Here is a 12299-nt window from a genome sequence, read left to right as displayed (position 1 = left end):
TATTGTCTGAAAAAAATAAACTCTTTGCAACTTGAAATCTATAGCGATAAAGAAGTTGCTAAAACTGAAGAATTATTGCTAGATGAAAGTTTTCCAAAAATAATTAAAACAAAAACTTCATGATGGAGAAGATAAAGTAACTATTTGCTCTTGTACATTACCATCACATTGTCTTTTGTACCTGGTAATCAATAAATAAGACATAAAATACCAATTTAATACTATTCTATACATATACATGTAGCTATAAGTTTTAAGACTTAATATAAATGATGCTGCCAAGAGCCAAGAACTCCTCTATAATTCTAGCGACTCAGGAGGCTGAGATCTGATGATCATGTTTCACAGCCAGCACAAGCAGGAAGATCTCTAAAAGTCTTATCTCCAGTTAACCACCAGAAAGCTAGAAATAGAGTTATGGCTCAACTGATAGAGTGCTATTCTTTAGCAAAATTCTCAAGGACAATGCCCAGGCGCTCAGTTCAAGTACAGAAGTAGCATACACACACATGTGAGCATACACACACACACACACACACACACACACACACACACACACAAATCAAACAAACTAAAAATTACATTTTTCTACTATGAGTATATTTTAGAAGAAATAAGCAAAAAGTGAAACATGAAACGTCAACTATAAAACATGGTACTGTTGCCAATTTTACTTCACTTTCTTAAGATAGATGGTAGCAAGGAATAGAAAGTGATCATAAACACAAATCTATCTCTGTGCCCCTTCATAAAAACTATTAGCATCAATATATCACTGAGAGACAAAAATCTATGCATTTCATGTAGCACAAGCACAACCTCAAAGCAGTTCCTAAAAATGAAAAACAGAGTCCAAGTGGTCTTTAAAAAATCCACTTTCTCATATACACTCTTCTCACACTCAATAAATATGTATTTTCTCTGTACCTAACAGATAGCAAAGAATTATTTCATTTTGCTTCCTCATACTACACAGAGATAACTGCAGTTCATCCATTACTACTGGCAGTTTTCACATAAATCTTGGAGATAACCTATCCAGGAAATCCACTATTCAGAAGTTTCTATATGCCATGAGTGGCATTAAAGATGGAAGTTCAAGCATTGCTTTTTAAAATATTTTTTGCTTAATTTAATGTGCATTAATATAGTAATGTGAATTGTCAGTGTATTTTTCAATCCAGAAACCACAGGATTATGTTTATGTATATGTATACTAGAATTTAAAAATAAAATATATCAAAGACTTCTATATTTTGATTTGGGTGTAGTTGGAGTGATCTCAAAGCATGTGCCATAGAAACATAAGTAAATTAATATGTTAAGAAAGGTTTAGAAATTGTACTTCCAAAAATGTGCCTTTTTAAATGTTAAAACACAAAAAGTTAACGTGGGTGGTTCTGGCTCATGCTTAGAATCGTAGCTACTCAAGATGATGAGATTTGAGGATGATAGTTCAAAGCCACCATGGGAAAGAAAGTACATGAGACTCATTTCTAAATACCCACTAAAAAGGTTGGAAGTGAAGATATGGTTCAAATGGGAGAGTGCTTGACTTGAGTATAACAGCTCAGGTATAGCATCCAGGCTCTGGACTCCAGAAGAAGAAGAAAACAAAACTCATTTTGTTAAAAAAAAGCACACTTTTTCTTTCCACATTAAATAATATAAAGAATTAGAGAAGCCAAGTGCAATGGCTCATGCCTGTAATCCTAGCTACTCAGGAAGCTGAGATCTGAATATCAAGGTTCAAAGTCAGCCCCAGCACAAAAGGACCCAAAGACTCTTATCTCCAGTTAACCTCTAGGAAACATCAAGTGGGCTGTGGCTCAAGAGTAGGGCAGTAGCCTTGAGTTGAAGAGCTCAAGGACAATGACGAGGCTTAGGGGTAGGGAGGTAGCCTTGAGCTGAAGAGCTCAGGGACAGTGCCCAGGCTGAGTTCAAGCCCCATGACCCACCAAAAATGAATAAATAAAATGGAGGGAAAATGATGAGTACATCATGATGAATACTACTTAATTTCAACCATCACATATTTCCCACAGAAATTCTGAAACAGCAGCTAAAAGATAAATATGCAGTCTTACCACCATTATACATGACAGATAAATTCTAAATTGAATTTATTTATTTATTTTATTGTCAAGATAATGTATAGAAGGGTTACACTTACATTCATCAGATAGTAGGTGCATTACCTCTCACAATTTGAGAGGTAATGTTTTGTCCTCATTTCCCTCCCCTCATCGCTCCAAATCATCTTGTTTTCCCCCTTTCTTTCCCTATTGCAAATTAACAAATAAAGGTATATGCAATATACCAGGTAACAAAGTCAGATACAGTAACAACATGAGATTAACTATAAGGGTAAAAAGATAAGAGAAATAACAGTACATTAAGAACAACAATCACACAATGTAAGCCTCTTGTTTCCATATCCTTATATACATTGGTTTTGAGCTATTGTAATTCACTACTAGGAGAGCCCTAGATGTGTACTAATTATGACAAATGAGGGAAACCATTGAACCTATGTTCCTTTGAGTCTGGCTTACTTCACTTAATATGATTTTTTCCAAATCTTTCCATTTCATTACGAATCTAAGTTGAATTTTTATAAGAGGATGATAAGTACCAAAGACCAGCATATCCCTGTTTGAATCCACATCTGTGGAGAAGGAATCTTTTGGAATTGAATGGATAAACATATAGACTCCCTACAAGTAACAATTCCCATATGATCAACTAGGCTTCCTTCCAAAACGAGAGAATGTGATTCTGAATGAGATGACAAAACTGAAACCAAATATCTATGATAGATTTAATAAATATGGGTAGCCTATAGGTTAGGAACATTTATGTATAAATTTATTACTTTAACTTAATAAAATATTAAACCCCAAATCAATGCTGACAACATAGACAAACAGCAGAATAGAAGACATTCTGTAAGACAACAAATGTTCTGAAAAAGAAATATTGGATTGCAGAATGCAGCTCATACAAGAATCATTGTTTATTAGATGTCAAAATGCATGTAAATTAAAGGACCATTTTATTGAAAAGTATCCTGCTGTTTCACAAAACTTGACAGCAAAGGAAAAGATGAGGTAGCTAGTTATACAAAAAGGGAACAGTTATTGGAAGAATATGACATAAGGCTATGATAGATGATGCGAAGAATGATTATAAAAGTTAATGTGATGGCTTTTTAGCTTAAAATGGCATTTTTAGTTGTTTGGTAACATGGATTAGAAAATTTGTATAAGGAAGTGGATATAGATATGTAGTGGTGCAAGAACTGAGAAGTTGGGAAAAGTCAGAATGATGAATCCCTTCATGTGCTATGTGGAGCCTTAGCTAGAGCGGAGTGGTTAGCATAACTGCAGTTATGATTCTAGGAGTGCTGATGCTGGGTTTACTAGTGAAAGGTATGACAATTGCTTAGAAATGTTTAAAGCCAGGATCTATTACAGATGAAATTGAGTGTACACATTCCTCAGTGGAGTTCAGATCCATTTTGTTTCTATAGGGGCAGAGAAGAAACTCTACTAACTGCAGCGGTAGGTAGTAACAACTTCTCATTGGCCAAAGATGGAACATAGAACATTATTTAGAACATATATATGTATATATTTTGCTAGTCCTGCGGCTTGAACACAGATCCTGAGCTCTGCAAGTCCTTGGACTTTCTCAAGGATAGCACTCTACCACTTGAGCCATGGCACTACTTCTGGCCTCTTCTATGTATGTGGTACTGAGGATGTGAACCCAGGGCATCATGCATGCAAGACAAGCACCCTACCAGTAGGCCACACCCCGGCCAATATATTCCTTTTATGGGCACTAAACGCAACATTATTTTCTACATCTAAAATGAAATAAGTATAAATAATAATTATGCAAATAAAATGAGTTACAAGAAACAAATGTTTAAATATTAAAATAATATTCTTCTTACCAATACGAGTGATTTTATTATGTGAGAGTTCAAGATTTTGGATATTAGTGCAACCATCCAATCCATGAAAAGATGTGAGTTGGTTTCTATTAAGCAGAACAACACAGAGATTTTCCAAATTTTCCAAGTTGATAGTCTCAATATGGTTTTCCTAAAGTGAAAAAGCAATTAAAAATGAACTTCATTTCCATGGCACATTAATAACTAACTGATGTCTCCAAGATGAGGTTGAGACACTGTCTCAAAATGAATATATGAATCTTTAAACTTCTAAAATAATCAAACTGTCATAATCTCTAGATAAAATATTGTTACCTAGCATTAACTAGCTTTTAAGTTAATATCTCTTTAAATTTTGAGACAATTACAGAGGGAAATATAATAAAATATTTAAAACCACCTAAATGAACAGCAGTGGATATTCTGAGGATGGCTACTGTGGTGAACTAGATATGTCTCAGAATTATGTATGATTGTAGAGTAGGGATGATGATGGTGTGTGTGTGTGGGGGGGTGACACCTGTTTTTGCAGAGCTCTGTGTTGGGGGGATAATATTACACTCTAGGAATTACACTGAGAGTGTTCTTTCTATCTGGATATGATTTAGGCACAAAGATCCTATGCTTCAAACCTGGGTGTGATGCTATGGTGAAACTTTAGGTCCTTCAGATGTTAGATGTAGGAAGAATGTAAATCGTTTGAGAGGGGAGCTGTGATAGGGCTGTTACTTTGGTAGTCCTTTCTAAACCTCATAACCAGTATTCACGCATTCATGCTGCATCTACCCTTCCCAAACAAAGTCAAGATTCCACCATGAACAAATGCTTCAGATCGTTCAGAGGTATTTCCATACTGGAGCTTGTCTTCTTGGAATAGTCAAAATTGGTATCTAACCACTTTGAAAAGAAGTCCCCTTCCCAAATCATGAAAGACCTAGGTATCTTGTCAAGGAAGAGATTTATGAAAGAAGAGATTTTTGGATCCACACAACCCAACTTCCTTCTAACCACAACTACGTGAGAGAACTAGTCAACACACTTTTAAGAAACAATGGAAATGCCCAGTTGATTTGAAGAATCCCAAACATATAAAATGGTACTTATTTTATGCTACTGTATAATGTCTTTATTAGATAGCAATAAAAATCAGAAATAAATAATACATATACTGTTTACCAAAAATGACAGGTAATGTTCAGGTTAAAAACAAAACAAAACTGATCATCTTCTCTTCCTGGATCTCACAAATTAAAGTTCTTTAGTTTTTATAGTTCCTGTGTTACAGGTAATATTAGTTAGTGGTTCTTCAAAGATATCATTGTTGAAATGTGAACATGAGTATTTTATATACTAGGATAAGATATGGTTAAAGAAAGACATACCTGTGCATCTATGTACTTAAGTTTTTTACAGTTCATCAGGCTGTGCAAAGAAGTCAATCCACAATGCCGAAGAGATAGAAATTGAAGATTTACACACTCTGCCAAAGTGGACAGATTGCAGCCTGGTAAATCTTGAAAGGTAACTGTTGTGACCTACGACATTTAAGATGGCATGATGGGCATGATTATTTAATAACAGAACAAACTGCATTAGCCTCTTAAAATCATGTAGAAAACTTGCCTAACACTATATACCAAGTGCCACATTAATTAATAATTCAGTTTGAGTTTTTATTTGATCTCTTTGTTACCCACCTGCAAAGAAAAAATAATATTCTCATGTATACAGTTCTAGCTAAAAGTAGTACATGAGGTTGGGTGCCTGTATCTCAGGCCTGTAACCCTAGCTACTCAGAGCTTGAAATCTGAGGACTGTGGTTTAAAACCAGATAGGACAGGAAAGTCTATGAGAATTTTATTTCCAATTAACTACCAAAATGTTGGAAGCGAACTGTGGCTCAAATAGTAGAGCATTAAGTCATGGGTTCAAAATCTCTGGGACCATGCACAAGTCCTTAGTACAAGCCCCTATACTGGCACAGATTTTTTTTTTTTTTAAACGGCAAAGTTGTATGCCGTTGATTTAAAATCAACACTATAATATTTTATTATTCATTATTTTTTGACCAAGTTCTAGTTTTTGGTTGTTTACCATGTCTTTGGAGTTATGTTCAGGATTATATTACAAGAAGTTTTATGATCCGCTTGATAGGCTCCAAGAGATTTCTAGATAGTAAAATAATGAGAAGGACCATATGTTGATTGAAACAAAAAAAAGTGATTTAATCTACAACTTGATCAAGAATCATTTTGTTGCATGACAAATTCTTCTTCTTCTTCTTTTTTTTTCTTTTTTTTTTTTGGTGGTTCATGGGGTTTGAACTGGCCTGGGCATTGTCTCTGAGCTCTTCAGCTCAAGGCTATCGCCCTACCCTTTGAGTCAAGCCCCACTTCCCATTTTGTAGAGGTTAACTGGACATAAGAGTCTCAGGTCCTTTTGTGCTGGGCCTGGCTTTGAACCTTGATTCTCAGATTTTAGCCTCCTGAGTAGCTAGGATTACAGATCTGAGCCACATCTCCTGGCTGACAAATACTTTTCTACAATTAACTAAAGATAATTTAAAAAATAATAAAAGCAATAATCAACATTAGTATAAATTTAGATAAATATGCTACTTTCATCATTATTTTAGGAAGTTTCTAAATTATTCAACCTAAAATTCATTTGAAACAAACTATTGTTCATAATTTTGGGAAAAAATATAATCACCATTGATATGACAACTTAATTGCAATGCTTATTTAGTCCGAATAAACACAAATAAAATTTCTATAATTCAAATAGTGACTATAGTACAAAATAGAAATGACACTTAGAATTGAGAATGAAAAGGAGATATGCTAGGTCTCCTTGGCACAGGTCGAAACTTTCTTAATAAGGACCAAGAATCACAACAAATCAGAGAAAGGCTGGATAAGTGGGACTGCAATAAACTGCACAGCTTTTGTATGGCAAAGGACATAGCTAGTAAATTAATTAGGAAGCCTACAGAATGGGAGAAAATCTTCACTAACCATATAACAGACAAAGGCCTCATATCTAAAATATATAAACAGCTCAAAAAATGAATTACTCCAAAACTAATCTCCAAAGAAACAACCATCCCATTAAAAGATGGGCCAAAGACTTAAAGAGAATCTTCTCTGAAGAAGAAACAAAAATGGCCTATAGACACATGAAGAAATGCTCCACATCTCTGACCATAAAAGAAATGCAAATCAAAACAACTCTAAGACTCGACCTCACTCCAGTTAGAATGGCCAGGATCAAGAAATCTAATAACAACAGATGCTGGAGGGTATTTTGCCAGGAGGGATCACTACTACACTGTTGGTGGGAGTGCAAACTCGTTCAACCACTATTGAAAGCAGTATGGCAGTTCCTCAAAACATAGAGCTCCCCTATGACCCAGCAATTCCACTACTAGCCATTTACCCAATTGTCCAGAAATAAGGACATACTAAATCCACTAGCACAACGATGTTCATTGCAGCACTATTTACCATAAGAAAGATATGGAACCAACCCAGATGTCCCTCAGTTGAGGAGTGGATCAACAAGATGTAGTATTTATACACAATAGAATTCTATGCTGCTGTCAGAAAGAATGCCATTGTCCCATTTGTAAGGAAATGGAAAGACTTAGAAAAAATCATATTAAGTGAAGTAAGCCAGACTCAAAGGAACACAGGCTCAATGGTTTCCCTCATTTGTCATAATCAGTAGAAACCTTGGGCTCTCCTAGCAGAGATTTACAATAGAACAAGTCTAGATATATAAGGCCATATAGTATGAGACTATATGGCCTCATCTCTTTTGCTGTCCCTTGGTTATCTCATATTGTTACAATATTTCACCTTGTTATCTATTTTATATATGCTTAATTGGTTATTTGAAATTGGATAGGGAAGGGAGGAAATCAAGATGAGCGAGGGGAGGAGGGGTGGGAAATGGGGATCATGTTATAAGAAAGGGTATCAATGTTTTGTGAAGTAGTGCACCTTCTATCTGGTGAATATAATGTAACCCTTCTATTAATTACAATAAAAAATATATGGAAAAAATTGAGAATGAAAAATGGGGAAATCTGGCAATTTTAGCTATCTAGTAACAAATACTACTTAACCTTATAATTTTGTATAATTTAATAATGCTTTTAGTCAACTTCATAAGCACATTTAAGGTCTAAGTATTCATAGTGAGGAAATTTACCTAGTTCCCCTTCATTACATTGCAGGAAAAACTGTGCTCTTGTGTCCTTACTGAAAGTATGTATTTAGAATATTAGGAATTCCATATATTTCTTTCTTCCTCCCATGCCCCCCCCCCAGAGCTGGGGACCAAACTCTGGGTTTTGCACTTGCCAGGCAGTGAGCTAAATTGCCTATCTTTCTCCTCCTCCTCCTCCTCCTCCTCCTCCTCCTAGTCTTCCTCCTCCTCCCCCTCCTCCTTCTTCTTCTTCTAACTGAACATAAACTTTCTGGGATGGCTGATCATTGTTGGCTAGGGAATGTAGTCCTAGCTATCCAGGAGGTTAAGATTTGAAGTGTACACAGTTCAAAGCCAGCCCAAACAGGCAAATCCAGGAGACCCTAACCAATTCAACAACAAAAGCCAAAAGGGAATATGTGGCTTAAATGGTAGAGTGCCAGCACTGAACAAGATGCTAAGCCAGAGTGTGAGGCTCTGGGTTCAATTCTCAGTACAGGTGCACACATACACACAAAAATTCCTTTGGGAAATAGGATATTCTCCACCCTTACTTTGATTTTTTTCAAACATGTATCAAAATAAAAGTTTACATTCAGTGGGATGCTGGTGGCTCACACCTGTAATCCTTGCTACTCAGTGGGCTAACGTCTGAGGACTACAATTAGAATCCAGCCCTGGCAGGAAAGTCCATGAGACTCATCACCAATAAACTACTCAGCAAAAGCTCGAAGTGGTGCTGTGGCCCAAGTGGTAGAATAGAGGTGCAAAATGGGTCAAGGACAGTGCTCAGTTCCTGAGTTCAAGTCCCAGGATGGGCCCAAAACAAAACAAAACAAAATGAACAAAACCCACTGAATTTAGAGGCATGGCTGATGTGGTAGAGAGCTAGCAATGATAGAAAGACAACAACAAAACCAAGAGTATGTGTGTGAGGACCTCAGGTCAATCTAAGTATCAATGCCCTCCTCAAAAAGAGAAAGAAAGGAAAAGAAAAGAAAAGAAAAAAACTGAGCTTATCTCAACTTTCAGTCTTAGAGCAAAAAAGCTCAGGGACAGAGCCCAGTCCCTGAGTTCCATTTTCACAAGCAACAACAATAATAATGTTTACATTCATGAGTAAAAATAATCACACACCTAAAACTGCTTTGGGAGTCAAAAAATTACAGTAGTATAATTAGCAATAATAAGTGCCCATCATTGTATGCTCAAATTAGAAAAAAAATCAAGATGCATTTACCCATAAATTCACATTCTGAATTAAAATTCCTCCGTGCAATGACTTAAAGATAATGAACACACACACATGCACACACATACACATACAGATTAAGAATTTGGCATGGTGGGTGCTGACAAACTACATCTCAACAAAAAAGTGAATTAATATTCAACTATGAGTTTCTCATTCCAACTCTAACCATAAATGTCCAGATTTTTCTATTCTTTGAGGTGTAGTAATGGAATCATGTGTGATAATAGCTATAATTTATATTGAAAAATACTAATCAAAGCTTTTTGTATTTCTTAGGTAGCCAATTCTCTGAATAATGTGAGTTGATAAAAATGATTTTAGTGAGAAATTTAAGACTATATCTTCTCTTACAAGGGGCAATGTTTTCTTAATAACTTCTAGTTTATATGAGATATTCTATTAAGAGTTGAAACATTACATGATAGAAACTTTCTAACATCAGAAGTACCTGTGATAAAGTATCCCAAGGGCCACACTGAAGAATTTCTGAAGTATTCAGGGGGGGCATCGTATTGACAGGGCATTTTACAAGTCTCTTTCTCTTAGTAACTTTCTTTTCTTGATTTTGTTTGAAAATATCACACCAAGGCTTAAACGATTTTATCCAAGATTGTCTCTTTTCCTCAACTGCAGATAAAAAGGCTGATTCTGTTATAAATGAGGTGGTGGTCTTTTCACATTCAGCTCTCTTTTCCTGGCATTCCTCAGGAATTTCTTTGATCTGAGAGTTGAGAATGTTTACTTTCTCAGCAACCAAGAAGCCTCGCGCATTATAACCACTCAACTCTTCACAAGTCACCTGTGCATCTAAAACAAAGTCTTGCTTGTTTATTTCACCTTGTTTATTTCTTTGGCCATCACAGGCAGGAATTACTACAATGTCACTATTCAGAGCATTGCTTTTGAAATTGTCTTCTGCTTTCTTGGAGCTGAAGTCAGTTCTTTTTTCTTGTAGTCTTACATTTTCCTGTACAGCTTCAGAAATCTTTGGTTTCTCTGACATTTGGTTTTGTTTCATTGATAGATTTGAAGTATTTTCATCATATGGTGGAGCATTCTGTTCTGGTACCTTTTCTTTTTCTGTTCCTTGGACCATCTCTTGGTGATTCTCTTTGATTATTTCATGTGCTACATGGCTTTTCCCCTCATTCTGTTTTGGTATCTCTTCTTTTTCTACACTTTGCAACATCTGGTGATTGTCTTTGATAAACTGCCGTGCTTCCTTGTTTTTCACCGCATTCATTTGTTGGCTGTGTCCTAACACTTGTATATCTTGTCCTGTCTTCTCATTTATGGCATGCTCTATACCCTCCTCTTTGTGTGTCTGAGACTTTAATACTTGCAGTTGGAACTGTTCATCCACACTTTCTTTCAGATCTGAGTTGTCTAATCCACTTTTCTCTAGAAGTTTATCTCTTATTTCCTCACTAGCCAATTTTTCTGAAGATTCCTGTTCTAGTAGATTTTCAATTTTTTCTTCCATGTTTAACTCTGCAAAAGTTGCTTGACTTGATTGTATTTGTTTGGATTCTTTCAAAATAAGCTGTCTATCTCTCTTACTTGATGTCTTGTCTAGCCACAAGGGAGCATTTGCCTGCTTTTCTGGCTGTGTCTCCATAGATTGTTTGACTAGGTCACCCTTATTCTTGGACATACCTGAAACTAGGCAATGCCTGGCTTCACACTTCCCAGTTTTCAATGCACTAGTTATTATTATCGGCTGGCCTGAATCTTCCCTGAATCTTAATTTCTCCTTACTACTTAGTTCCTCTCTTTTTTGTCTCAGAATATTCTTTTTAGCTTCATATTCCCTTTCTCTCCTTTTCCTTGCTTCTTCCTTCTGCCGTTTAATCTCTTTTTCTATCTTCTGTTCCTCTTCAAACCTTCTTCGTCTTTCTTCCTCCTTCTGTCGGATGTTTGCTTCCCTTTCCTTTGATTCTTGGGCTTTCCTTTTCTTATTTTCTATTTGTTCTTTTATGATTGGGTTGTATTTTTGGTAGGCTACAAATGCTTTGTATGTAGCCTGGATTTTTACAGCGGCATTGTACTGTAATTTTAACAAACGATTTTTTTCTTTCTCCTGGAAGTCATTAAATCTTGTGCGTTCCTCTTCTATTTGTAAATGCAAGTTTCTAATAAATTCCTAGAATAAAGGAAGATAATTGATAGTCATCACAAAATGATATTAAAATATCATCTAACCTCATAGTTTTAAAATGTTGCTAAATCTAAAATTATTATAAAATAAAATTGCTGTAGTATCAAAGGAACTAAATTGATTTACTATAAAGAATATTATGAACATGTAAAACAGTGAATTGCATTGGAAAATTGGTAACACTATCACTATCAGACATCTATGTATAAATTAAAGAATTCTGTGATGACAAGAAAACACATGAAATCAGTTGGGCATGGTGGACACATCTGTAATCCCAACTACTAGGAAGTCAGAGTCAAAACAATCATTTAAGACCAGCCTAGGAGAAAGCTAATGAGATACTATTTCAAAAACAGAGTAAAAACAAAAGAGCTGTAGATGAGCTTCAATTGGGAAAGTCACAAATTCCTGAGATCAACCACTAATAATCCCCCAACATGCATGCACGCGTGTGTGCGCGCACACACACACACACACACACACACACACACACACACACACACACAGAGAGAAAAAATACAATAGGGAAAACCAAAGTTCAAATTCATGTAGAAGAGATCGTCATAATATCCGAGATTAAACCTTTGATGAAGAACTCGAGTCATAGAATAATAAGAAGGTCAATTAGTGCATACATATAAACAATATAAAAATCTGCTAGTTTGTATATCTACCTCTTATTTCAAGTTGATAAGTAAAATTTCAGTTGG

General features: G+C 35.6%; 1 protein-coding gene across 4 annotated transcripts in view; it reads right to left on the bottom strand.

The window, feature by feature from the left end:
- Window positions 1-12299, bottom strand: part of Lrriq1 (leucine rich repeats and IQ motif containing 1) — a 130132-nt gene that overhangs the window by 107230 nt on the left and 10603 nt on the right. For all 4 annotated transcript variants that reach the window (XM_090328339.1, XM_090328336.1, XM_090328337.1 and 1 more), the window contains exons 9-11: window positions 9877-11571; window positions 5344-5496; window positions 3962-4112 (exon numbers count right to left, since the gene is read on the bottom strand). In XM_090328339.1, coding sequence (XP_090184465.1) covers window positions 3962-4112; window positions 5344-5496; window positions 9877-11571 — 1999 coding nt within the window. The remainder of the gene's footprint in view (window positions 1-3961; window positions 4113-5343; window positions 5497-9876; window positions 11572-12299) is intronic.

Source organism: Megascapheus bottae, chromosome 2, assembly GCF_031878675.1.
Source record: "Megascapheus bottae isolate mThoBot1 chromosome 2, mThoBot2.hap1, whole genome shotgun sequence".
NCBI lineage: Eukaryota > Metazoa > Chordata > Mammalia > Rodentia > Geomyidae > Megascapheus > Megascapheus bottae.
The sequence above is the reverse complement of the archived record's forward strand: the minus strand, read 5'-3'. Positions and strand labels throughout refer to the sequence as shown.